General features: G+C 48.2%; 1 protein-coding gene across 3 annotated transcripts in view; it reads left to right on the forward strand.

The window, feature by feature from the left end:
* LOC111149099 (solute carrier family 2 member 9) overlaps nt 1-25,088 on the forward strand; it is a 200,610-nt gene that overhangs the window by 102,181 nt on the left and 73,341 nt on the right. For all 3 annotated transcript variants that reach the window (XM_022506018.1, XM_022506019.1, XM_022506017.1), the window contains one exon: nt 21,808-21,995. In XM_022506018.1, coding sequence (XP_022361726.1) covers nt 21,808-21,995 — 188 coding nt within the window. The remainder of the gene's footprint in view (nt 1-21,807; nt 21,996-25,088) is intronic.

The following is a 25,088-nucleotide window of genomic DNA, read 5'->3' on the forward strand; positions in this document are numbered from 1 at the left end:
AAAGATTTTTTTTTTTTTTTCCAACGCACCATCCTATTGCCAAAACTTGTAGAGTGCCTCTGACCTCCCAGATTCTCTGCTTTCCTGGAGTCTTCAGGACACCCGAAGCCCAGGGGAGGGGCCCGCATTCAGAGGTTGAATAGCTCACTGGGACCCCACAGCTGGAGACAGCAATGGGCTTCAAACTCCATGTTTGTGTTGCCTTGTGCGTGTGTGTGTCTTTGTCATTATAACACGCGGCATATACATACGGACAAGTATATTAGCATAGTTGACCCCTTGGTTCTTGCACTTTATTAAAGCCCAGAAAATTTCCTCTGCAAAATATTACGATGTCCTGTATTTGAGCCAGGCTTCAAGTCCACATAGGCAGCTTTTACAACAGGGAGTCGTTAAGGAATTGTGTATCTGTATTCAGAACTGAAAATTCCATCCGCCCACTTGGTTCACTTGTTGAATAATTATGTAGCATTATGAAGGCATCCTTAGGACACAGAACATAAAATAAATCCATGTGATCACAAAAGCATGGAAATAATAGACACAAGGAGGACAGCCCAGGAAGAAGGCAGGCATAGGTGGAGATCGCTCTTTTGTGAGGAAGCTGTGTTTTGTGCTGGGCAGGCTCTTGATAAGGGAGGACGTCTGCAGCCTCTGACACACCACCAGCATCCACCAAAAACAAAGTCGTGTGCCTGGGAAGGATGCCCTGGGGTAGCCAGCCTCTTCCAGGCCCACTCTTGCCTGGGAACTCTTGGCACACGTGTCGCCCCTGGAGGTGACAGGAGAGAGGGGGAGGGGCGGCCCTAGTACCCTGTGCTCACACCTGCCAACTAGAAAGATGGCACTGCCTCCTGAAGCTGGCAGAGAGACTTGGCAGAAGGAGGAAACGGAGTCTCTCTGAGGTCCTATTCCTGCCTTTGCTCTTAGAAGACCAAGCCTTCTTCCAACGGTGCTCTGTTTTCATGTTTATGGGATAAGTGACCTCTGAGTACCACGCCCCCACACCCCTGGTCTCCCTGGAGTAATTGTCTCTTGGAGTTCCCTTCTCTCTGGCTGGAAAGCCTGCTCGTGGGCTGGTTGCCAAGCAGACAGTCAGGTACCTTCCTACAAAATACCCAAGGGTCAAAGGGGGCAAGAAAACATAGCTCAGAAACTACCCCAAGCTCCCAGGTCACGAAGACACATCTTGAAATTACTCATAGCTCCCTTCTAGAGAGCAGCACTGACTCCCTTTAAATTGAGAGAGTTGTCAAGGGTTCCAGCCAAGCAAGTGTTGCTTTCTGTATTGTATCTGTGGTTGGGGCCGATTTTGTGCAGCCCTGAGTGTGCTGGGGCTCTCTGCTCCCCAAGAGCTGAAGGAATTGTCTGGAGCCCCAGTTTTCCAGCATGGGGAAGGTCCAGGCCCTCTTCAGGATGTCTTGGAAATCCTGAGCATTTCGGGGCTCCACACTGTCGTGGGCACTAACTTCCTTGTGTGCTGCTCTGTCTCACATCATAAACACCCCAACATGAACATCAGCCCCTGCTTTGGTTTCCTCAAACCCCGTAGCAGCGGGAGCACACCCCGCATCACTGGAGCATTTCAAGGCATATTGAAGATTTGGGGAAAGGGCTCCAGGCACAGGGTCCCTAACACTCAACACCCTCTTCTTTTCCCTCTCACCACTGCCCATTGTCCCCTCTGCCTTCCAGATGGCTCTGGAGCTTGTCTTCCTCTCCTGCTAACATGCTTTCCCTTCCGAAGCTGGAATCAGACAGCAGGCAGATTTCAGCAAACACCTTCCCCTCCAGGTGTTTGTCAAAATACTTTTCTCAGCCAAGTCACTTCCATCCTTCAGAGACACTCAGGTGTCAGCCCTTAAGTTTCCATGTTCCTCTTCTCTTTGTGCACCTGGTGACCCCGCTGCCGCTGTTGTGATGCTTCCTGGCTGTTCAGAAGGCACCCGTGTGTCTCAGCGCCACACTGTGGGCCCAGAGTGGACAGAGAGGCAGCCGGGCTGGGGGTGGCCCTGCTTCCCTGCATGGCACCTGTGAGCCCAGGGGAGTTGCCCATTGCCTTGGACATGGACTCAGTTTTCCCACCCTGTGAAATGGGAAGAACACAGTGCTTATCTCCAGGGCCCAGAAGGATGCTCAGACAAGACCATGCATCTGAGAATGCTCTGTGGTGGGCGAAAACATGCAGCAACATTGGGTGCAGGGATTATAATTGTGTGGCTGAAATCAGCCCATCAGCAAACATTCATGGTAGCTCAAGTAGGTCCTGGTTGAGAGGGTGAAGGAAACAACCTCCCGTAGAGTCCATGAGCACCCTGGACCCAGCCATAGCCTCAGGGTCCCACAGATCTCTGGGGCATTGCAAAGATCTTGCACACCATTCTGTAATACTGGCCCTACCTCAGAGGGCCGTGGGGAGGATCTGGAGATGCTGCCTGGGTGGAAATGTCTGTCTTCCTTTTGGTCTAGCTCATTCCCATGCAAGTCTCAGTGCTTCTCCGTGGAGCTCAGACTTAGGTGTGTGAGTCACTGACTGTGTCACCCTGGGTTCTCTGAGAAGTGGGTGCCAGGAGGATGAAGCAGCGGGGATTTTTTCAGAGTTGTTGTCTGTGTAAACGTGAAGGGAGCCGACAGAGGCTTGTCGGACCCCCAGTGGGCAAGGGAGGGATGGGGCTGGCAGCACATCACGCCCAGAGGAGCCCTCTGTCCCTAGAACAAGGATGCCTTAGTTTCCCTGCTATGTTCTACCGTTGTCTGCAAACAGTCCCTGAAGGGTACGGCCTGAACTCCCAGGGTGATGATTTGCAGAGCACAGTGGCTGTGGTCCTTGGTCAGATCTGTCCCCATGGCCCGGGGTCTATGGGCACGTTCTGCTGGCCACCACATTGACGGAAGCCACGTGCCTCTAGAACTGTGCACTCCACTGAGAAGTGAGACAGGGCAACGCCTTCCCTGAGGTCCCCAGTGGGGCGGGGGTGGCCCCATGTTAGGGATTCCCCCCAGAGAAACAGAGCCAACGGGATGTGTTATCTGTGTACATATTAAGAATATATAAATATATATGCAGAGAGATTTATTCCAAGGAATTGGCTCTTGTGATTGTGGAAACTGTTACGGCGAAAATCTGCAGGGCAGGCTCCCAGGCTGGAGAGCCAGGGAAGAGTCCGGTATTGCAGGTTAAGTCTGAGGCCATCTGCTGGCAGAATTACCTCTCTTTCTGGGGAGCTCAGTCTTTTTCTCTTTAGCCTTCAACTGATTGAATGAGGCCCACTTCCATTATGGAGAATAATCTGCTGTACTCAGAGTCTACCAATGTAAACGTGTGACTCTCATCTAAAAGCTCTCTTCACCATGATATCTAGACCAGAGTTTGACCAAATAGAGTTGACCCTAAAAAAATGTGGGGGTTAGCACTGCCAACCGCCTGCACAGTTGAAAATCTATATATGAATTTTGACTCCTCAAAAACTTAACTACTAATAGCCAGTGGTTGCCCAGCTCTGCCATTATTGGTAACATGAACAATTAACATGTATATTATATGTAACATGTATTATATACTGTGTTCTTGCCATGAAATAAGCTAGAGAAAAGAAAATGTTATGAAGAAAATTATAAGGAAGAGAAAATGCAAATAGTACTGTATTTATTTAAAAATCCTTCTGTAAGTCAATCCACACAGCTCAGGGTCAGCTGTGTCTGGGTGCCTTGGCCAGACACTCTAGCACTTGACATTAACCATCATGGTCCCACGCCATCCCTCCCTCCCCTAATCATCTCCCCCAGCACTGGCCACACTGTGTGTCACCGCCTGTTTCTGTCACTCTCCCTCTCTCCCCACACAGTGAGACTCTCAAGGGCAGGGACTGCATCTCCTTTTTCTTTTTTTTTTTTAAGGTTTTATTTATTTATTTGATAGAGAGGCAGAGAGGGAACACAAGCAGAGGGAGTGGGAGAGGGAGAAGCAGCCTCCTGCTGAGCAGGGAGCCCAGTGTGGGGCTCGATCCTAGGAGCCTGGGATCATGACCTGAGCTGAACAACTGAGCCACCCAGGAGCCCTGGGACTGTGTCTCCTTAAGTGCCATGTTCCCCCACATCCAGTACAGGCTTCCTTTGGCTACACATTGAATAGACAATCAAGGCCTTGAAAAGAAATCAAGCCCTCAAAAGTGTGCTCTAATCTGTTGAATTGGAAAGGTCATTAAAAATACTGAATTTCCCAGAATTCCTCAGCAGGGCACAGGGAAATAGGCCTCTCCTTTCTACAGATGAGCAACTCAACCCAGAGACATTTGGAAACTTGCTGTCATCCCCAGCCTGGCCATTTATGGGACTAGAGCTCAAAAGCCAGGCCCCCGGACTCCCAGGAGGGGGATTCTTGCAGTTGCGTCCCTTCTGACCTCTCCCGGGTCCCATATGATAAGGATGGAGATGGGGTTCTGGCTGAAAGGCCCCACTTTCTAGGAGGAGGCAGCATATGATAGTCACCCACTCTCAGGACTCACCAATTGAGAGCCTGCCACTCTCATGAGTAGAGAGGGATCCATGGGTATACCCAGGCAACAGAACACAGCCCAGAACAGCCCTCCAGATATCCCATAACTTGTTCTTCATGGACTGGGCATTTAATGAAATGACAAGGATGCTGATATTAACATTTCATGAACCAGGGAGCTCCCTGCGGGGGAGACTGGAAGGGAGACTCCTAAGCCCCCAACTTAGGGCACTGAGACTCATCAGCTTTGATAGAGTGGCCCATGGGTGGGATAGAGCTGGCGGAAACCGGTCAGCAGCAGAACTGGTGTGTGTCCTTGGAGCATCTCTGCCATTTATTTCCCAGGCATCAGTCTCCTGGAGCCCTTCCAGATAGCAGCTACTGAGAGAGACCACAGAATGCAATGTTACCCTCTGGCCAGGATCAGGAGCCCCAGGCCTGTCACACTGCCTCTCCGGGCTGTGGTGTTTCCACCTGTAGAATCAGTGGATGCTTTCTTCAGGCTGGTCCGGCTCTGGGTTCTGAGGTCAGGACTTGGCACATTGGGACAGAAGTGATGTGATGTCAGTCCCAGGGCTCCTGAAAGCAAGTGCTCAGGGTCTGTTACCACCAATGAATGAGCTCACACAGCACGTGGTCACAGGTATCATTGCTGGAGTGTCCTGCTTTCCATCTAAGGGGCGGTGAGATGGCACAGAACAATGAGCACTAACTGGGTTCAAAATGGTTCTGACCATTTGAGTTGCCATTATTCTCTAGTGTGGGAGGCAGAACAGAATCCCCCTCCTGAAGGATGGCCACATCCAAATTCCCAGGACTTATGGCTATCGTAGGTTACATGACGACGGCCCTGAGATCACATGTGGAATTAATGCTGCTCATCAACTGACTTCTGAGATGGGGAGATAAGCCTGGATTTCCCAAGAGGGGCCCATGTGATCACAAGGATTCTTGTCATGGAAAAGGAAGGCAGATGAGAGAACCAGACAGGCAGCAGCACAAGAAGGGTTTGGCCTGAGCTTGCTGGCTTTGCAGATAGAGGACGGACAGGGCCACAAGCCAAGGAATGCAGGCAGACTGCGGAGCCTGGAAAAGGCAAAAATATCCTCTCCTAGAGCCTCCAGAAGGAGCACAGCCCTGACAACACCCTGACTATTAGCCTCCAAGACCCATTGCAGATTCTGACTTCCAGAACTATGAGGTGATATGTTCATGCTGTCCTAAGTCATGGAGTTTGTGCTAATTTGTCACAGCAACACTAGGAGACCAACAGAGGCTTAGTGTGCGGCATCCCTCACCTTAATCATCACCAAGAAAAGCCTCCCATGTTTCTGCTCCTCCTTTTGTAGACATGGAGACACAGATGCTGAGGGGTTCAGGCACATTATGTCAAGGCCACAGAGCTAGTGCCTTGGTCAGCACTCCCCTCGGGAAGTGAGGAGGAATACTTCAGAGAAGTACTGGATCCTGGGGGGGTAGGCACAGAGGCGTGGGGCAGGGGGGAGAAGGGGTCAGGCAGACCCCTCACCAACACTGCAGCCAGCATATCATGGCTGCAGAGAGGGTGGACGCCAGAACCTCCATCTCCGAGGCTGAGCAGGGGTCACCACCACTCAGGGTGCTGGAGGTTTGGTGGACCAGAGGCAGAAGAGGCTCTTTCTCCCCCCTACCCCTGGACCTGCATCCTCATTCTCATGGATGGATCTGTCAGGGATCAGCAGGCATGGGAGGCCAGGCAGTGTGGTCTGCAGGCCACAGGGTGACTGGGGACTGAGCCCAGTGGGCAGAATCTGACATTGAATCTAAGTTATGAGTAACCTCCTAGAGTCACCGTTCATTCCATGCCCACTTATTAATGGAGTTTTTTTCATATACCTGGCACATACTAAGCCCAGGGGAGAAAATATGGAGCAAAACCAGACAGGGCCCCTGATTTCTGAAGCAAGCAGTCAGTGAGGGAGTCCGACAGGAACCAGGCCACCTCACAGATGAGTGTGAGTTGACCCCATGCCAGGAGCTATGAGGGAAGGAGCACAGAGCTCCTTCCTGGGGGACACCCAGGAAGAGTTCCTGAGGTAGAAAGATGAGTTGACATAGGGAATAAAGGAGCAGGGCAGGAATCCATCCACAGCTCAAGTGTTGATCATAAACCCATGAATACATATGGCTGGCTGGGGCAGACTGTGGCCAAGGGAGGATGCCTGTTTTTGTTGTGGTCATTTGCTTGCTTGTTTTTTTCTTTTAGTAAGTACTTCCACTATTTCTACCTTGGAAAACTACCACTGTTGGCTGTCGTTCATCAGGGATAATCCCTGGCTTATCACCTAATTGACACATATCAATTGATTCTCACTGTACAGCTGTGAGTTTATTTCTGGGCTCTCTCTTCTGTTGCTGGTCTATATATCTGTCTTTTTTATGCCAGCACCATCCTATTTGAATTACAGTAGCTCTGCAGTATATTTTGAAATCAGGAAGCCTGATGTCTCTGCTTTGTTCTTTCTCAAGGTTGTTTCGGCCATTCATTGTCTTTTGTGGTTCCATATGAATTGTAATATTATTTTTTTCTATTTCTGTAAAATATGCCATTGAGATTTTAATAAGATGGCATTGAATCTGCTGATGGCCTTAGGTAATATGGCCATTTTAACAATATTAACTCTTCCAACCATGGACACAGGGTATCTTTCCATTTCTTTGTGTCTCCTTTCATTTCTTTCATCAGTGTTTTATAATTTTCAAGTGTAAAAGTCTTTCTCCTCCTTAGGTAACCTTATTCCTAAGTATTTTCTTTCTGATGCTATTGTAAAGGAGATTATTTTTCTAATTTCCTCTTAGGGAAGTTTGTTATTCGTGTATAGAAATGCAAGTGATTTTTGCATGTTGATTTTGTATCCTGCAACTGGACTGAATCTATTTTTTCAGTTCTAACAGTATTTTGGGTGAAGTCTTCGAGGTTTTATGTATACAAGATCATGTTTTCTGCAAACAAGGATGATTTTACTTCTTCCTTTCCAATTTGGATGTCTTTCTTTCCTTTTCTCACCTAATTGCTCTGGCTAGGGCTTCTGAACAGAAGCCGTGAGATTGGGTATCCTTGCCTTGTTCCCGACCTCAGAGAAAAGACTTTCAGTTTCTCACCACTGAGCATGATGTTGACTGTGGGCTGTAGTGTCTTCTGGATACAGGAGAACTAGAAAACTGGGTATCTTTATGCAAAAGAATGAAGTTAGACCCCTAGGTTATACCATACATAAAAACCAATTTAAAATAAATTACAGACTTAAATGTAAGACCTGAAACCATAAAAGTCCTAGAAGAAAACAAAAGGAGAAAGCTTTCTAATATCAGTTTTGGCAGGGATTTCTTGAATATGATGCCAAAAGCACAGGCAACAAAAGCAAAAATGGATAAGGGCAACTATATCAAATTAAAAGTCATCTGCACAGCAAAGGAAATAATCAATAGAGAGCAAAGGTAATCTACAGAATGGTAGAAAATATTAGTAAACCTTATGTTTGATAAGGGGCTAATAATATCCACAAAATAAGAAACTTTTGCAATTCAATAACCAAAAATCTAATAACCTTATTTAAAAATGGGCAAAGAGCTTGAATAGTTATTTCTCCAAAGAAGACATATGCTTTACTAATGGACATATGGAAAAAATTTCAATATCACTAATGATCAGGGAAATGCAAATCAAAACCACAGTGAGATATCACTTCACAGCAACAGGACAGCTGAGGGGGGGCGGGGGTAGGAGGTTTGGTGACCCTGGTGGTGGGTATTATGTATACCCATGTACACATGGAGAACATGGAGCACTGGGTGTGGTGCATAAACAATGCATAAACAATGAATTCTGGAACACTGAAAAGAAATTTTTTTAAATAAATAAATAATTAAAAATACATATATATACACACACACACACAAACTCAAAAAGCAAATGTTGGCAAGGACAAGGAGAAATTGGAACCCTTGCACACTGTTGGCGGGAATGCAAAATGATGCAGTCACTATAGAAAACAGTAGGGAGTCTTCTCCAGAAAATGAAAAATAGAAATACCATTTGACCCAGCAGTCCCACATCCAGGCATTTTTCCAAAAGCATTGAAATCAAGATCTCAAAGAGATATTAGCACTCTTAAATATTTGATGCAGTACCATTCACAGTAACCAAGGTGTGTAAAAAAGCTAAATGTCCATCGATAAATGAATGGATAAAGAAGATGTGGTATACACAGGCAATGGAATATTATTTGACTTTTAAAAAGAAGGGAATCCTGTATTGTGTGACAACATGGATGAACGTGGTGGACATTATGTTGCATGAGATAAGCCAGTCACAGGAGGGAGAGTGCTGCCTGACCTCACTCCCTTAAAATAGCCAAATTAGTCAAGTTCGTAGAACCAACAGTGGCATGGTGGTTGCCAGGTGCTGTGGTAGAGGGGGAGTGGGGAGTTGATATCAGTGGCTATAAAGTTGATGCAAGATGTGTATATTTGAGACATCTGCTGTGCAACATTGTGTCTGTTGTGCACTTAAAGACTGTTTTGTGCACTAAAAAACTTGTTCAGTGGCAGATCTCATGTTCAGTGTCTTTACCATAATAGAATAATTTTTTAACTTTGTAATAAATTATTCACTCGCTAATGGAAAAAAATAAGGTATAGCTATAGAGATCCTAACAGTATGAATGCAACTGCTAATTTCATTATGTGCAAAAACAATCCTTGCAAAGACAGAATGTCAGGAGACATTGAAAGAGCACTCTGGGGAAAGAGGACTTTCCGTTCGCCTAATAGCCTGACCTGACCTCTCAGACAAGGGATGCATGATACAAGATCTGCTCTCTGACCGCCGCCTGTCAGGGTCAGCCAGAGTCATGCTTGCACCAACCCAGGCATGCAGCACCATGGGATTGGGAACGGCAGCTCTGCCGTGTGACCTGGACACATCACTTCATCTCGAGCCTCAGTTTCCCCATCTGTTCAAAGGCAAATAGAAGCACTGAACTTGCGGGGATTTCGTGAGGTTCCCACATGCAGCACCATTCAGCTGGAGTTGCAGTGAGTTGCGTTTTTGTCTCCCACTAAAGGACTTCTAAGCAGAAACTGTGCCTTTTTCTTCCCCTAACACAGGACAACTTCACATCCCCTGGCACATAGCTCTAAAAAGCTGTAGGTTAATTGAAATGAACTGAATTTGGTTCTGTTAGTTTTTCATCTCTGTGGTTTCTTTTCATCATTTGTTGAGGTATGTGCAAAGAAAGACCAAGTTGGAACACTGACTCCCTCACTTTCTACCTGGGAACTCTGGTACATTTCCCAATTCCTCTGAGGCTAGAGAACAGAACAACACAAGGTTATCTTGATAAGGTCTGTAAGACACCTAACCCAAACAGCTAGCACATAGTATTACACACAAATGTCAGCCTCCTCTCCCCTGCTTGGTCTCTTGACTCTCCTGAATGAAGACCAATCTTTAACTGGTACAAAAATCCGGTTACGTAACAGCTTCCTCTCCCAGCCCAGAAATGGACCACAGCACCCAGCAGCTTTTCTCTCCACTTGGGAAATGCAAATTCTCATTCCTTTTTCAGTTCTTTGGAATTAATGATGAGAACATGGCCAGGAATATGAATGAGGTGTGAACTATAGGAAGCCTTTACTTTTAAGTGTGAGGGCGAGGGTGGGAGCCCCAGCAGGGAGAGGGCACAAATAGATCAGATAAACAAGGTAAGTGACTTGGAGATCCAAGAGAATGGACCCCTCTGGGAGAGTTATTTTCCATAAGTAAATGTCTTTTTTAAATAGACTCACTGACTATGAGTTTCTGAGCCCATTTCCTCTCTCTCCATGGACAACTAGTTAAAATTCAAAGTGTCTGTCCTGTCTGCTCCCCACCCCATAGAGGTCCTCATCTCATTCTCTCGAAGGCTTCCATAGAACCTGCACACTTCTTGGGTTCTCCACTTGCTTGAGAGAACTTGCCCTTCTTCCTGTTCAATGCCTGAGTCCCTCTGACAGTATCTCTGACAGGTAGTCATCATGCCTTTCCTTGCACACCCCTAGTGATGGGGAGCTCACTGCTTGTGAAACTGCCTGATCTGCCCTTGACCACATCAGTCAGATAGTCCTTCCTCATGGTGAGCTGACTTCTGATGGATCACAGACACTGCCATTGGTCCTCATTCTGACCTCAGGGCCAACAAGTCCAACCCTATCCACATCCAGGCTTATCCTCCAAGAGGATTCCCTTCTTCAGACTAAGCAAATATGAGGAGAGACCAGTTACACTCATCCAACATGGTTTGAGCACCTGCTGTATGCCAGGCCCTGAATAAGACTCAGCCTCTGGCATGAGGTGTCATGAGCCTTACACCAGCATACATCCTGCCTTAATCTGATTAGACCACAGAGATGACAAGAGCAGCAGCGACAACCATTTACCAGCCTCAGGACACCCCCAACACTGCACTAATGTGCTTTGTCCCCTCCTGCATGGTTTCCTGCCCCTTTGTGAGTAGGGTCCCAGCTCCAGAAGCAGATTCCAGGCCTTCCTCTAGAGACTGGAAGAAGGGAATGTTACTTATGAGCTCTGGGGGGAAAAAGAATGCAAGAGTTCAAGCCAATCTCCTCTATGCTTCCAAAGTGTAATGACATTGGTGCCGATTTACACCAGTTTACACAGTTCAGGCCTGTGCCTCACTCTGATGCAAGTGATAGGCAAAAGGATGGGTGAGATGAAACCTGAGGATGCGCCTGGGCTCTTCAGGAATTCAGGATATGGAATGAAGACTTAGGAAGAAAGGCAGGGAAAGAAGGAAGGAAGGAAGCAATAAGAGAGGGAAAGGGAGGAGGGGAAGGAGGGAAGATCTGAAAGCCCTGGTTCTAAATTCCCAGGGATCGTAACTGCACATCAGGGGCAAGGCTTTTGGAGGCCTTCCAGGGGGTCTACTCACAGCTGCTCCATCTACCAGCAGTGAGAGCAGTGTTTCCTCTGGTGTCCCCATCACGCCACCCTTCTGTTCACTCTGATTTCAGCCTAGCTGACACGGACAATCCCATGTGAGTGCAGACACAGGCAGATGTTTCCTCTTCCAGGACACCAAGTGTCTCCCTGCCTACTCGGACCCTCTCTGCGGCCCCAGTGCAGCCCAGCCCATCGGCAGGACAATGTGCATGCATTGGACTTAATGGCCCCCAGAGGCAAGAGTTGGTGGACAGATGCCCAGCTTCCCCTGTGGGACCGTTCTAGAAGACATCCCATGTTCTACTCAGAAGTCCAGCAGAACTGACCGCTCTGTCCATAGTAGGCTCCTCAGTGACATTCCTTGTGTGGCTTCCCCTTCCCCGTCTCACTCTCCCTACCCCCTCACACCTGCTTTCTGCAACCATCACGTGTATTGACTTCCTACACCCAATCCTGTCTCAGGCTCTGCTCTCAGGAATCCTAGTTCTCCTGACCATGGACAAGTTTCATCTCTCTTCTCACCTGCAAAGTGGGGACAATGGTGGGGTCTCCTTCAGGGCATGGTTATATGAAAATTAAATAAGAAAAGGCCTATGGGGGCACCTGGGTGGCTCAGTGGGTTAAAGCCTCTGCCTTTGGCTCAGGTCATGGTCCTAGTGTCCTGGGATCGAGCCCCGCATCGGGCTCTGTGCTCTGCAGGGAGCCTGCTTCCACCTCTCTCTCTATCTGTCTGCTTCTCTGCCTACTTGTGATCTCTGTCTGTCAGATAAATAAATAAAATCTTAAAAAAAAAAAGAAAAAGAAAAAGAAAAGGCCTATGAAGCATGTGGAAGGATGGTCGGCCTAGAGTAGCTCTCAGGAAGCCTTAACCACTGTCCTTGCAGTCTTGGCCTGAATGGTGATGAGAGCTCAAAAAGAACCTCAGAAAATACTGTCGATCCAAAAGGAAAGTGGCAGCGAGTCTGGCTGAACTTAACACATTTGGAATTTGGAATTCGTCTTGCAGTCCCATCTGCTAGGAATGCAACGTCTGGGGGAGGGGGAGCTGTAGCCGGTAGATTTCCACCCTCCCAGTGTCACTCCATTTTTCCTGCAAAATCAGGAGACGATGTTGCCTTTTTATGTTTATTTTGATGAACATGATTTAGCAAAACTCGGTCAAGCTCGTCATTTGGAACATTCTCAAACAGGAACGCTTTGAAACTGTGTGCAGGGATTTTGTGCAGATGTGGGAGTTTGACCCACTGACTGGCACGCCGCACTTTGGGTCCCCGGCCACATGGTGATGGCTCCCTTTCCGCACATTGCTTTCCACAGAATGATCTCCTTTGAAGAGCTGCTTTCTCACTCTCCTTAAAATGTCACCTTTACCTGGAAGAGGTAGATTATCTATGTCTTAAGTCTTCGAACCTTGGCCAGGCTGCGTGCTATCAGCAGAGACCGAAGCTGACAGTGGGCTCACCACCAGAGCAGAGGGTGGCTGCTGGCTCCTGTCTTTGTGTCTGTATCTCAGTCTTATCTTAATCCGTGCCTTCTCTGGACGATTCTTTATAAACCTCCTGTATGTTCATCAGGGTTAATTCAGTTATAAACCAAACTCTACCACTCCCAAGTCCAAGACCAGCCAATGGGGTATGTAAGCTGAAATGTCTGGCTCTAAGCTGCAAGCAAAGTTGAAGAGTCCCCTGTCAGCCCTCCTCATGGCAGAGCCCCCACCACCCTCACATGGCTTGTGGGAAGGCTCCAGGGTCAATCAGTCTATGACAACATGTTGAAACAGTACAGACAGGACTTCCACATCTTCTACCGCATCCCAGGCTGCGGATCCCACTACTGTCAGTCATAAACTCAAACTTCAGTCCCAATCACTGCTGAAAATAAATGCTTCAGTGAAACCTCCAAAGTTTTAGAAGCCCTGAGCCCCGCTCTGGGCAGAAGAGAAGCCCCGTGCTTTGCTGGGCACATGACTGCAAAGGCCTGTGGCCCCGTGCTCTGCCTGGGATCCCTTTCCTTCCTTGTCAGGCCCTCCTGGTCACACGAGGGGAGTCTCCAGGCTGCTGTTCACTCTGCTCTAGCAGGAAGCAAGAAATGCTAACAAGGCCATCCAGTGCAGTGGCTACCTAACAGCACCACAGATGGGGGAGGGCTTTTCTCCCAGTTCTGGAGACCAAGAGTCCAAAGTCAACCTGTCAGCAAGACCAGCTTCCTCACCCAGCTTCTGGTGTGTGCCTGCTGACCTTGGCCTCCTGTGGCTTACCCTGCATCTGTCCGGCCTCTGCCTCTGTCCTCATGGGGCCATCTTCCCTGTGTATCTGTCTCTGTGTCTCTTCTCTTCTTCTAATTAAGGGCCCACCCTACTCCAGTGTGACCTCATCTTAACTGACATATTAATTACATCTGCAAAGACCCTGTTTCCAGATAAGGTCACATTCACAGTTACCAGTTTAGGACTCTGACATCTCTTTATAGGGACACAATTCAACCCACAACGGAAGGTTATAGTATTTTGTACCCTTTGTCAGGCTAAAAAGGAAGGCAAAAGAGAAGAAGGAAGGGATGGGGGAATGTAGCAAGTGTCTCCTGGAATAGTTAACAGACCTCCAGTCCTCCTTGCCCGTTAAGAGCTGTAGTGTTCTGAGGACCTTGGGTGTACTGACATTTAACACCGCGGACGGCCCCGATGCTGCTCCGTCCACCTTACACATAAGGAAACTGAGGCATGGAAACATCAAGAAACTCATCTGGCATCAGACTAGTTGACAAGGAGAGAAGCAAGGATTCGAGTCCCAGGCAGTGTGGCCCCAGGGTTGAGACCCTTAACCACCCATCCCACCAGTACACACCCGGTCACAGGTGCGTGCAAACCAGGTGGGTGTTACTGTGTCACACGGTCACCCCGACCCCACAGAACCTGAGGAAGCAGAGGTGCACAAAGCACTCGAGATGGGCCCAGGCGCCAGGCTGGTGGGCAGCAGATGCTAGACAGAGTCCCATCAGTCTGTCCCCACAGCCCACCTCCACCTTTCCTCTCTGCCGCACACCTCTTCACATTTTGCTCGGGACATGGCGCTCATGGGTATTTGAGGGCCCGATGTGGGCTGCAGTCAGCTTCCAGCTCTTTTTCTGAGTTGGCCAGGCACAGGCACAACCTCAGACACCACTTCGCTGATCTGGAAACTTCAGGGATGCCAGTCAGACCATCAAGAACACCTGCTCTCCTTCATTTCTTTATTTCCTACTGTCTGTGTGAAACTAGGCTGGCAGAATGTTAGGTCTCAGCCCTTGGTGAACGTGAAGGAAAGGAGCTCTACGGGACTGTACTCATTTCCCTAATTGGCATGCCATCGACTTCTGAATCCCTGAGGCCATCCAGGCTCCAGCCAGGAGCACTGGCACACCCAGTGGAGGTCGAGGCCTGTGTTGTCCACCTGGGTATAGCTGACACATGGCATGTGAGCCACCGCCCAGCTCTGCCAGACTCTACCCTGACCCAGCATCCATACCCTTCTCCACTGCGTAGGGGGGACAACCCAGGATCCCTCACAGTTGAGCTCCAGGCAGCTGTGAACACTCAGGCAGAATTAGCTTCCAGGAGACACTCAACACTTTCTAAGGCTGGGCACCTCTCCAAGTATATGACCATTGCCTGGTCCGCAAGCTGCAGCCTACAGGCCAGGGATTACCGGGGCACAGAGAGGCTAAGCCACTCAGCTACAGTCGCCCAGCCAGGACATGGCACAGCAAGGGCTCTAGCCCCAGAAGCCTAGCTCTAGAGCTGTGAGCTTACACACTAGGCTTGGGGCTGCTCAGCTAGAGTCTGTGGCCCTGTCCCTTCCAGCCCTTCCTCCTAGACCTCAGACAACCCAGGCAGACACACCCACCCCAGATTGGCCCTTTATTAGGTTTTTGCATCACTTGTCCCTGCAAGAGGACTTTCAGGGTATGGCATCCACAGTGAGCAAGGCTCTGGGCTGCTGCTCTGCATTTTGCCCTGAAGAGCTGTCATAATGACCCTAGAGATGGGTGGACCGAGGTCTGCCCCACCTGGCAGAGGAGCACTCTAAGGCTTGAGAGATCAGATGCTTTTCCCATGTCACACTGAAACGGAGTTGGGTGGGGGAGCCACCACTGTCTAATTAAAATGGCTCTGTGTTAGTATCTTGGGCTGTTCTAACAAATTACCACAAATCAAGCAGCTTAAAACGATACAGGAATAGGTGAAAGAAATCTGGTACTTAGTGATTTAGTTTGAGCTGCTGGATCAAGCTTCATCTGAAGCAAGACTTTTCAGCAATTCCTTTTAAAAAAAAATACCAATTTATTATCTTATAGTTCTAAGGAGGTCAGAACTCCAGAAGAGGTCTCACTGGGCTAAAACCGAGGTGTTGCAGGGCTGCATTCCCTCTGGAAGCTCTGGGGAAGGATCGTTCCTTGCCTTCTCCAGCTTCCAGGGGCACCCCCTCTCCTTGGCTCATGAATCCTCCTCCATCTTTGAAGTGCATCCCCTCCATTTTCTGTTTCTAACACATCCTCTCTGAGTCTGGCCTCCTGCCTCCCTCTTATAGGGGTCCTCATGATAACACTGGGCCCACCCAAATAATCCAGGATAACCTCCCCATCACAGAATCCTTACTCGATCATATCCACCAGATCCCTGTGGCCATATAAGCTAATATACAAACAGGTTCTGGGGACTAGAATATGGACTTATTTGGGAGGACATTTGGGCTCTTTCTGCTTTTCATCATGTGATATTTGTCTGTACTCTCTGATCCATGTCCTCCATTGGGATTCTTCCTCCAGGCCACAGGGACATCCTAGATCCACTCCCTCTGTGACACATGTCACATGAAATTAGAATACAATTTCCTGATATACTCTTGCAGGTTATGAGTAGGTGCTCCAGCAAATATATGTAGGAAATGTGGAGCAAAACAAAATTAAATAGTTGTCTTTGTGCAGGACTTATCAGAACATTTATTAAACTACTGTGAAATTTAAACCAAGAGATAGAGTGTACAATGATACTAAACTTCTTTGACCGAGGAATTTTATTCCATGGAGCTTCTCTGGGAATTAGCATTCCACAAAATGCACGTTAGGAAAAGTAAGTGACTTTGATGAGAACACTGCCTGTGCAAGGTCTGTAGCTTTTGTTCCTCCAGCTCCTGCACTTGGCACACTGCCTGGAGCCAGTATGTGCTGAGAATTGGTCCTGGATGAGGCCCTGTCTCTATCAACCAGCCCTGAGACTGTCCCTTTAAAAAGCCAGTGCTTCTCCCCTGGGGCTGGGTGCTCTGGAGGATCAGCCCGGGGAGCCTGAAACTCACCTGCCCACCAGTCGGCTGGGCCTGGTAAAGCCAAACCACCCCTATCCCCCACACCCAGCATCCCAGACCACAGTCGGGCCTGGCCTCAGGTGACCTTGAAGCTGAGGCCATGGAGGATGCAAGGCCATGTCTGCACTTAACCGTAGGAGTGTGGCCTCTGGGAGAGAGAATGGCATTAGGATCTACCACAGGAAGCCACAAATGAGAAGCAGCCCGCTCCCTTCCTGTCCCCACAGGAGTCTGTGGCCACCCAGGTGCCATGGTCAGGCCGAATCAGAGAGAGGTCCTCCTGGTCTCAGTGGACCCCTGCGGGGGCCTGAAGCCTGGGAGGGGCCCCTGCCCAGGATGGAGCCTGTGCCAGGCCCCCGCAGGCAGCGAATACCTTCTGGGTGCCCTGATAGCCCACATGTAGATCCGTTTGTCACTGCTGTTCTGCTGTGCGGGGTGGCCGAGCGCTGAGGGAGCCTGTCGTCTGTCAGCCGCGCTGCACTCAGACACTGGTTCCCTCTCTGAGTTCACTTTGCCAGCACTCGCCGTCATGCTCCTCTGTTCCTGTCCACTCCATCACAGCCCCACTTCTGTGCCCCTAACCTGCTCCTCTCTCACCCCAGTCTTGATTTCCACTCTTCCTGCAAAGCACATCAGCTGAGGGGCGCCTGGGTGGCTCAGTCCAAGGAGCAGCCAACTCCTCATGATCTCAGGGTCACGGGATCAAGCCCCACCTCGGGCTCTGTGCTCTGGTGGGGTTTCTGCTTGAGATTCTCCCTCTCCCTCTGCCCCTTCCTGCTCGAAAGCCCTCTCTCTCTACTGAAAATAAATAAATACATCTTAAAAAAAAGACAGCAGATCAGTTAAATATACAGTGTTCTAAATGGAAGAAATAAAATAATCATAATAGTAATTATTAGACACCATTTACGTGCAAGGCACATACATTGTCTTTTTTCCTCCTGGAGGGAAATCTTATGATTTCCATCTTGTGGAAGCCACTCAGAGAGAAGCACACAGGTCACATGGGAGGGACAGGCTGGGCATGAAGCTGGGCCACTCTGTTTTCCCCTGCTTCCCACTGTACCACGGCCTCCCTGGAGTAGCTCCTACCTGGGGGCATCACAGGACAGCAGGGGGCGGGGAGAGTGCATGGCAGGTGTGTGGCTGCATTATCACAGCCAGGAGGGAAAGTGCCCCAAGGAGAAGGTACTCATCTATGACTGGGGCTGGGAGGGCTTCTGGAAGACCTGATTGCTGAGCAGGTCCTAGGGAAAGAAGGTTCTAGACAGGCCACAAAGTGCCAGAAAGAACCACATGCATGAGGCACAGAGGCACACTTTGGGAGTGGGTGGCGGCCCTTCTCAGGACAGATGGGGAGGGGGCAGTGTCGTGGTGAAGGGGGGTGTGGACAAGGGCTCTGTGGGACAGGTAACGTACGGACTGGGTTCTGCTGCAGGGAGCAGGACAGTGAAGGCTCGACTGCAGGAGGATGGTCATCTCAGAAGATGAAGACTGGCACGAGAATCCCACTGGGGAGATGCTGAGGCCTGAACTCAGACAAGACTTAGGGACTAAGAGGAGCATGCAACTCTTGAGATCAGGAAGGTGGCATCGTGAGGCTCAGTGACAACATGAGACCTGTGAGGGGGGTCCCTCATCTCCTGCTTTCATCTTTAGACCTTCCTTAGCCTGTTCCTGCCTCACTTCCCACCAGGGGAAAATCAGGGAAGGCTTCTTGGAGGAGGTGGTGTCTGAGCTGAGGCTCAGAGAACAAGGCCAGGTGCAGAAAGGTCAAAAGAACATTCTAGAGAGAGAAAAGAAGTAAAAGTACCACTGTCTTTGTTTCTCCTGAGTGCCAAGGCATGTGAGGCAACTTTCTGTGTTTTGGCTCACAGCCAGAGGGCCCTCTGTCTTCTGACAGCCAGAAACGCCCCCACTTGTTGGTACCTCTCATGACTTAGCTCAGCTATTTACTGTTTCCAAGAGGATGATTGTGACCCCTGTGCCTGAGAGGATGCAGAGGGGATAGGAAGGTCCCCAGAGCTAAATCCCACAGGGCCATTATTAGGGGTGTAATGAGCCAGTCATGGTGGGAGGTGCAAGGGGCTTATCCCTCAATTAGGGATGCCCACAGGGGCCAGGTCCCCCAGAGTAGCCTTGCACTGGGAGAGGGGAGAGGGGCTGGCGGGGAGGCAGGGATGGTACCTGCTCAGGGATAAGGTCCTTCTGGGAGGAGCCAGAAGCCTATTTGAAACAGTGGTTCTGAACTGGGGGTGGCTTTGTGCCAGGAGACATGGGGCAGTGTCCGGTGACATTTTTTAAATCGCATTCTTAGTGAGATATAATTGACCTGTGGTATTTGATGTCACGTGCTCAACATCGTGATTCAGTGTTTGTATAGAGCATAAAATGGTCACCCCAATCAGTCCAGCACAGGCACATCACACAGTTACAAATTTTTTCTTGCGATGAGAACTTTAAGATCTATTCTTTTAGCAACTTTGAAATATACAAAGAGCAATGTTAACTCTAGTCACTCTTCTGTCCCCAGGACTTGTTTGTTTTATAACTGGAAGTTTGTACTTCGGACTGCCTTCACCCGTTTGCTCACCCCTCACCCCCCACCTCTGGAAACCCCAGTCTCTTCCCTGTATCTCTGTATCTTTGAGCTCGGTTTTGGGGGTTTTGTTGTTTTGTTTTTGTTTTTGTTGTTTTAGATCCCATATGTAGATGAGATGGTTCAGTATCTGTCTTTGTTGATTTACCTCACTTAGCATAATGCCCTCAGGGACCATCCATGTTGTTGCCAATGACAGTTTTTTAAGATTTTATTTATCTGACAGAGATCACAAGTAGGCAGAGAGACAGGCAGCGGTGGGGAAGCAGGCTCCCTGCTTAGCAGAGAGCCCAATGCCGGGCCCGATCCCAGGACCCTGAGGTCATGACCTGAGCCAAAGGAAGAGGCTTATCCCACTCAGCCACCCAGGTGCCCCAGGATTTCCTTCGTGTTATAGCTGAATAATATTCCATCATATATATATATATATATATGTATAAGTATAAGTATACGTGTGTGTGTGTGTGTGTGTGTGTTTCTGTATCCCTTCCTCCATCAGTGAGTGGTGCATCTCTGTGTCTGCCATGAGACTCTTCCTCACCAGATACTCTTCCTCACCCAGTCACAGGAAACTTGTAAAAAAGGGATGTTGGCGGGGGTGGGATGCACACTGGGTGTGCCCAGTGTGTGCCCACCCCAGTGGGTGGCTCAGTCAGTTAAATGTCCAGCTCTTGATTTCAGCTCAGGTCATGATCTCAGGGTCCTGGGATCGAGCCCTGCATTAGGCTCTGTGCTTAGAGGGGAATCTGCTTGAGATTCTCTCTCCCTCTGTTCTCCCCACCCCCACACACTCACTGTCTCTCTAAAATAAATTTATCTTTTTTTTTAAAAATAAGGAATGTGGAACACATAGAAGAAAACAATTTTTATGAACACATATACAGCAGGAAATTAAATTGATGCTTTAAAAGAAGGAGATCACTGCTTTTAAGAAATAAGAGATATTTTTGTTCCAGGAAACTGTTAAATGCTGAAGGTCAAATTTAGTTGAGAGCTTCCTGGCAGCCAAGGTGAGAGAGGAAAAAAAAAGTCTCTAAATTTCTCTTTATTTTACATGGAAAGCATGTATCTCAGGAAAGAGAGAGAAATATGTTCCTGCCCTAAAACTTTAGGATGACTGTATGAAATGAACGCTGTGTTTTGGAACTTTGGGAAAATATTAGCCATACTATGGTGTAGTGACTGATGTGGAAATGTTACTCATTCAGCTACTTCTCCCATTGATCCTTAATAAAATCCTAAGAAAAGTATTAAATCATCGCTTAAAAAAAAAAAAAAAGAAAGATTCTAAAGCCATTTTCAGTGTACTACTGGAAATAACACCCCAGAAGCTTCACAGGCTTGCTTTTTGTAGAATCTGGAGCAAGTTTAACAGCCTTTTTTTTTCTTTTTCCTGCTGCTTAAGAAGAGCAATTTCACATGCCCTGCAGTGCAGAGCGTGTTTTCAAGGATGATGCCCACTGTGTCTGGGATGGACTGTCCACAGGAGCCGTCACCAAAGCCACCTTTCTCTGTAGGAGGATAAATACTAGAGCACTGAATATTTAAATCTGTGCTCTAAAAGTGTCTCCTATTACCTGATTATTATGCTCTCAGGGGTCTAATCAGTCCACCCACCTTTGCATCTGTATACATGAAGGTTTGCACAGTTAAGGGCTTGGTAACAAATGGCAGGTTCACTGAGGCTGGAAATTTGCCGTTTTCAGCCTGGAAAAGGCATAAGTCATGAGGGTGAGTTTGTATCCTGGGAAAAATAGCTCTCTGAGAATACATCCACCCACGGTTCCTGTGTTTCTCAGAGTCATATGGAAACGGCCTTGGAGGTCATTTAGTTCAGTTCTTCTTCCGATGATAGGATCTACTCCCAGCATCCTGGCCAAGTGGCAGGCAGTCTGACCATCTGAATACCTCTAACAAGGATGAGGACATGGGGCCAGGCAGACAGGAGGCACCCAGTAAATATTTATCAAAAGAACACCTCCCATTTGCAAAGCTCTGGGCTAGGGTCAATGTACATACATGATCCAACTACTACCAAAGCCATGTGAGGCCAGAATGCTTACAAATGATGGACAAATGCGCTGTGGTCACAATGGGACTTGAACCCTGGGCATGTTCCCCTTTTTCTGGGGGCAGTCAGGAGACTCCTATTGTCTCCTGGCTCTTCTCCTAGTGAACCAGGTGACCTTGAGCAAGTCACTGCACATCTCTGAGGCTCCGTTTCCCTATTTTCAAGCAAAGTCTTGGAATTTCACAGGTTCAAAGCCCCCTGCCAGCTCTATCCCTAACAAAGTGTGTGTCTGGGTGGTGGGACAGTCCCCGGATAGTCCAGTGTCTGACTCAGCGAACATCCTAATCCCTGCTAAAAGTCTGTGATTGTCCCTCTTTGCAGCCTTCCAGACTTTCCTGGGCAAAGAGGATGTCTCCCGAGAGGTGGAGGAGGTCCTGATGGAGAGCCGCGTGCAGAGGAACATCCATCTGGTGTCCGTGCTGGAGCTGCTCCGGAGTCCCTCCGTGCGCTGGCAGGTCATCACAGTGGTCGTCACCATGGCCTGCTACCAGCTCTGTGGTCTCAATGCGGTGAGCGTCCCTGCACAAAGGGAGGAACTAGAGGGAGGTGGGGGTGGAGGTGGGGCAGGGCTTGGGCCTCAATACCAGGATCCGGTCCCAGCTCTGCCATCTCTACCAGCTTTGTGCCATCAGGCAGTCACACAATCTGATCCAGCCTCAGTTTCCTGATCTGTAAAATGGGCTGACGTAATACAGAAATAAGCCATGCAAAGTGTTCAATGTACCAGCTACACAGTCACCCCTTAGTAAATGCTGCCTATCATTATTATTTCTGGTCCCTAAAACTCAGATTTCTTAATAAAATGGGTAAGTGAAAGATGATTTAAATAAAAGTACTCTTGGTGGGACTGATTTGAACATGAAACTTTGGCCTAAGAAGACCTTAGGCTTGAAAGGAAAACTTTTTCAGGGCCTGAGCTGATGTGGGCAAGGATATTGGACAGTGGGGGTTCGCCAGACCCTCTGATAGCTTCTGCTGCCCCTTCTCTCCTGGGGGGCTCCTGAAGGTAGAATCCAGGAATCCCAGGGAGACAGACTCGGGATTGTTATCACCATTGCTTTGGAAAAATGGTGGGTCTGCCTCAGGAGTAGTGAGATCCCCATTTATGAAGGTGTGCAAGCCAGTTGGCAGGGCAGTGTAGAGGTACATACACAGCTCAGGAGAAGTGGGGCTGGGCCCAGAAGGAGGAAAAAGGGGACCTTCCAAAGAGCCACAGAGAAAACAACTCCTCTGTGTTCACGACCCGGGCATCCCCTAAAAGTCAGCCAGGAGGGTGTTTGGGGCACGTAAGGAGAGGTGACATGAAAGGGGAGGCGTCCCTGTCCGGAGAAGAAAAAGTGACAGCATGGAAAGCTCCAACCGTAGTGTTTTGCCGCATTTCAACTACTCTTTTTTTTCTTTTTTTTTTTTTTTTAAGATTTTATTTATTTATTTGACAGACAGAAATTACAAGTAGGCAGAGAGGCAGGCAGAGAGAGAGAGAGAAGAGGAAGCAGGCTCCCCGCTGAGCAGAGAGCCCGATGTGGGGCTGGATCCCAGGACACTGGGATCATGACCTGAGCCAAAGGCAGAGGCTTTAACCCACTGAGCCACCCAGGCGCCCCTCAACTACTCTTGATTCTACTTTTGGAAACACTGGGATGAAATGAAATCATCCGGCAACTTGTTTGTACCTTTTTCCTTGGTCTGGCTAAAGTCAGCAGGAGGAGGAAGGGCCTGGGCCAATGGCATGGCCTTGAACAGATCCTGCTGTTTCCTCCTCTTTGCACCTCCAGGCTCAAAGCCACCCACCCTGTTCTGAGAAGGTAGAGAGGGATCTGTCTCTTAGAGCTAACATTTAAAGTAGTAAAGCCACATATGGAATCTGTATTTAATGAGGCATTTGGAGCGAGAACCATGACATTTCTAAACAGAATTCTCTCCTCTCCTGGGACATAACTTCCTCTATAAATCCCACAACGTGCATCTCAACCCTGCTGCATCACCATAGGATGGGGAGAAACTGTCTCATCCGATCCAAAGGCTGGCAGTGGGGAGGGCTCAGCTCCCAGGTGTCCCACCGTCCTCGTCCTCATAGTGACTGCCTTTCATCTGTTTTGTTATTGTCATGAGTGCATTTAACATGAGCTCTCCCTCCTTAACAAACGTTCAGCTGTGCCATGCTGGACTGCGAACTGTAAGGCACGAGGTCACACAGCCCCTCTGCAGAGCCATGCGTCTTGCTTCACTGAAACTTCACACCGCTGATTGGCGGCCCCCCACTCCTTCCTCCCTCAGCCCCTAGCAACTGCCACTTGGCTCACTGATTCTGTGAGTTTGGCTGCTTTAGATACATCACTAAAGTGCAAGCACCTGGTGTTGGTCCAAGCATAGTGTCCACCAGGTTCATCCTTGGGGTCATGGGCTGCAGGCTAGCCTTCCTTTCCAAGGCCAGGTAATAGTCCATAGCATGCACACAGGCTACATTTTCTTCATCCATCCATCCATCAACAAACATTTAGAATAGTTCCACACCTTGGCTTCCATGAATAGTGCTGCACTGAATGCTGGCATGCAGATCCCTCTTCAAGATCCTGATTTCAATCCGGATAAAAACCCAGAAGTGGATGCTGACTCATATCGCAGTTCTGTTTCTAATTGTTTAAGAAACCTCAGTGTCATTTTCCAGAGTGGCTGCACCAGTTTACATCCCCACTGACAGTGTGCAATGTTCTAATTCTTCCACATCCTCACCAACACTTTTTTTTCCATAAGAGATATCCTAACAGGTGTAAGGTGATGTCTTGCTATGGTTTCGATTTGCATTTCTCTGATGATGAGTGATGTCGAGTGTCTTTTCATGTGTCTGTTGGACATTTGTAGGTCTTTTCTGGAAAAACATCTGTTCAGGTCCTTTGCCCATTTTTTAATGGAGTTGTTTGGAGGCTTTGGGGAGGGTTGTTTTATTGTGTTTTGTTTTTCTGTTGAGATGTAGGAGTTCCCTATATATTTTGGCTATTAATCCCCTATCAGATACATGGTTTGCCAATATTTTCTCCCATGCTGTAGATTGCCTTTCCACTCTGTTGATAATTTTTTTTCCTGTGCAGAAACTTTTTAGTCTGATGTACTCACACTTGTTGATTTTTGCTTTCGGTGTCATATCAAAAAAAAAAAAAAAAAATCATTGCCAAGACCAATGTTACAAAGTTTTTCCCCTATATTTTCTTCTAGGATTTTTATAGTTCTTATGTTTATAATCTTTAATCCATTTTGAGTGAAGATTAACATCCAATTCCATTCTTTTGTAGGTGGATATCCAAAATTTTCAACACAATTAGCCAGACTATCCTTTCCCCATTGAATATTCTTGGCACCCTTTGGCAATCAGTTGGCCACATTTGGGTCTATTTCTGGTATCTCTATTCCGTTTCCTTAGTTTATATGTCTATCTTTATGCCAGTATCACGCTGCTTTAACTACTGTTACTTTTTAATATATTTTGAAAAGAGGAAATGTGATGCCTTCAGTTTTTTTCTTTTTAAAGATATGGTTTCATATGAATTTTAGGATTTTTTTCCCTATTTCTGGAAAATATGACATTGGGATTTTAATAGGGATGG

Source organism: Enhydra lutris, unplaced genomic scaffold (assembly GCF_002288905.1).
Source record: "Enhydra lutris kenyoni isolate GAN:26980312 unplaced genomic scaffold, ASM228890v2 scaffoldscaffold21, whole genome shotgun sequence".
NCBI classification, from domain to species: Eukaryota; Metazoa; Chordata; class Mammalia; order Carnivora; family Mustelidae; genus Enhydra; species Enhydra lutris.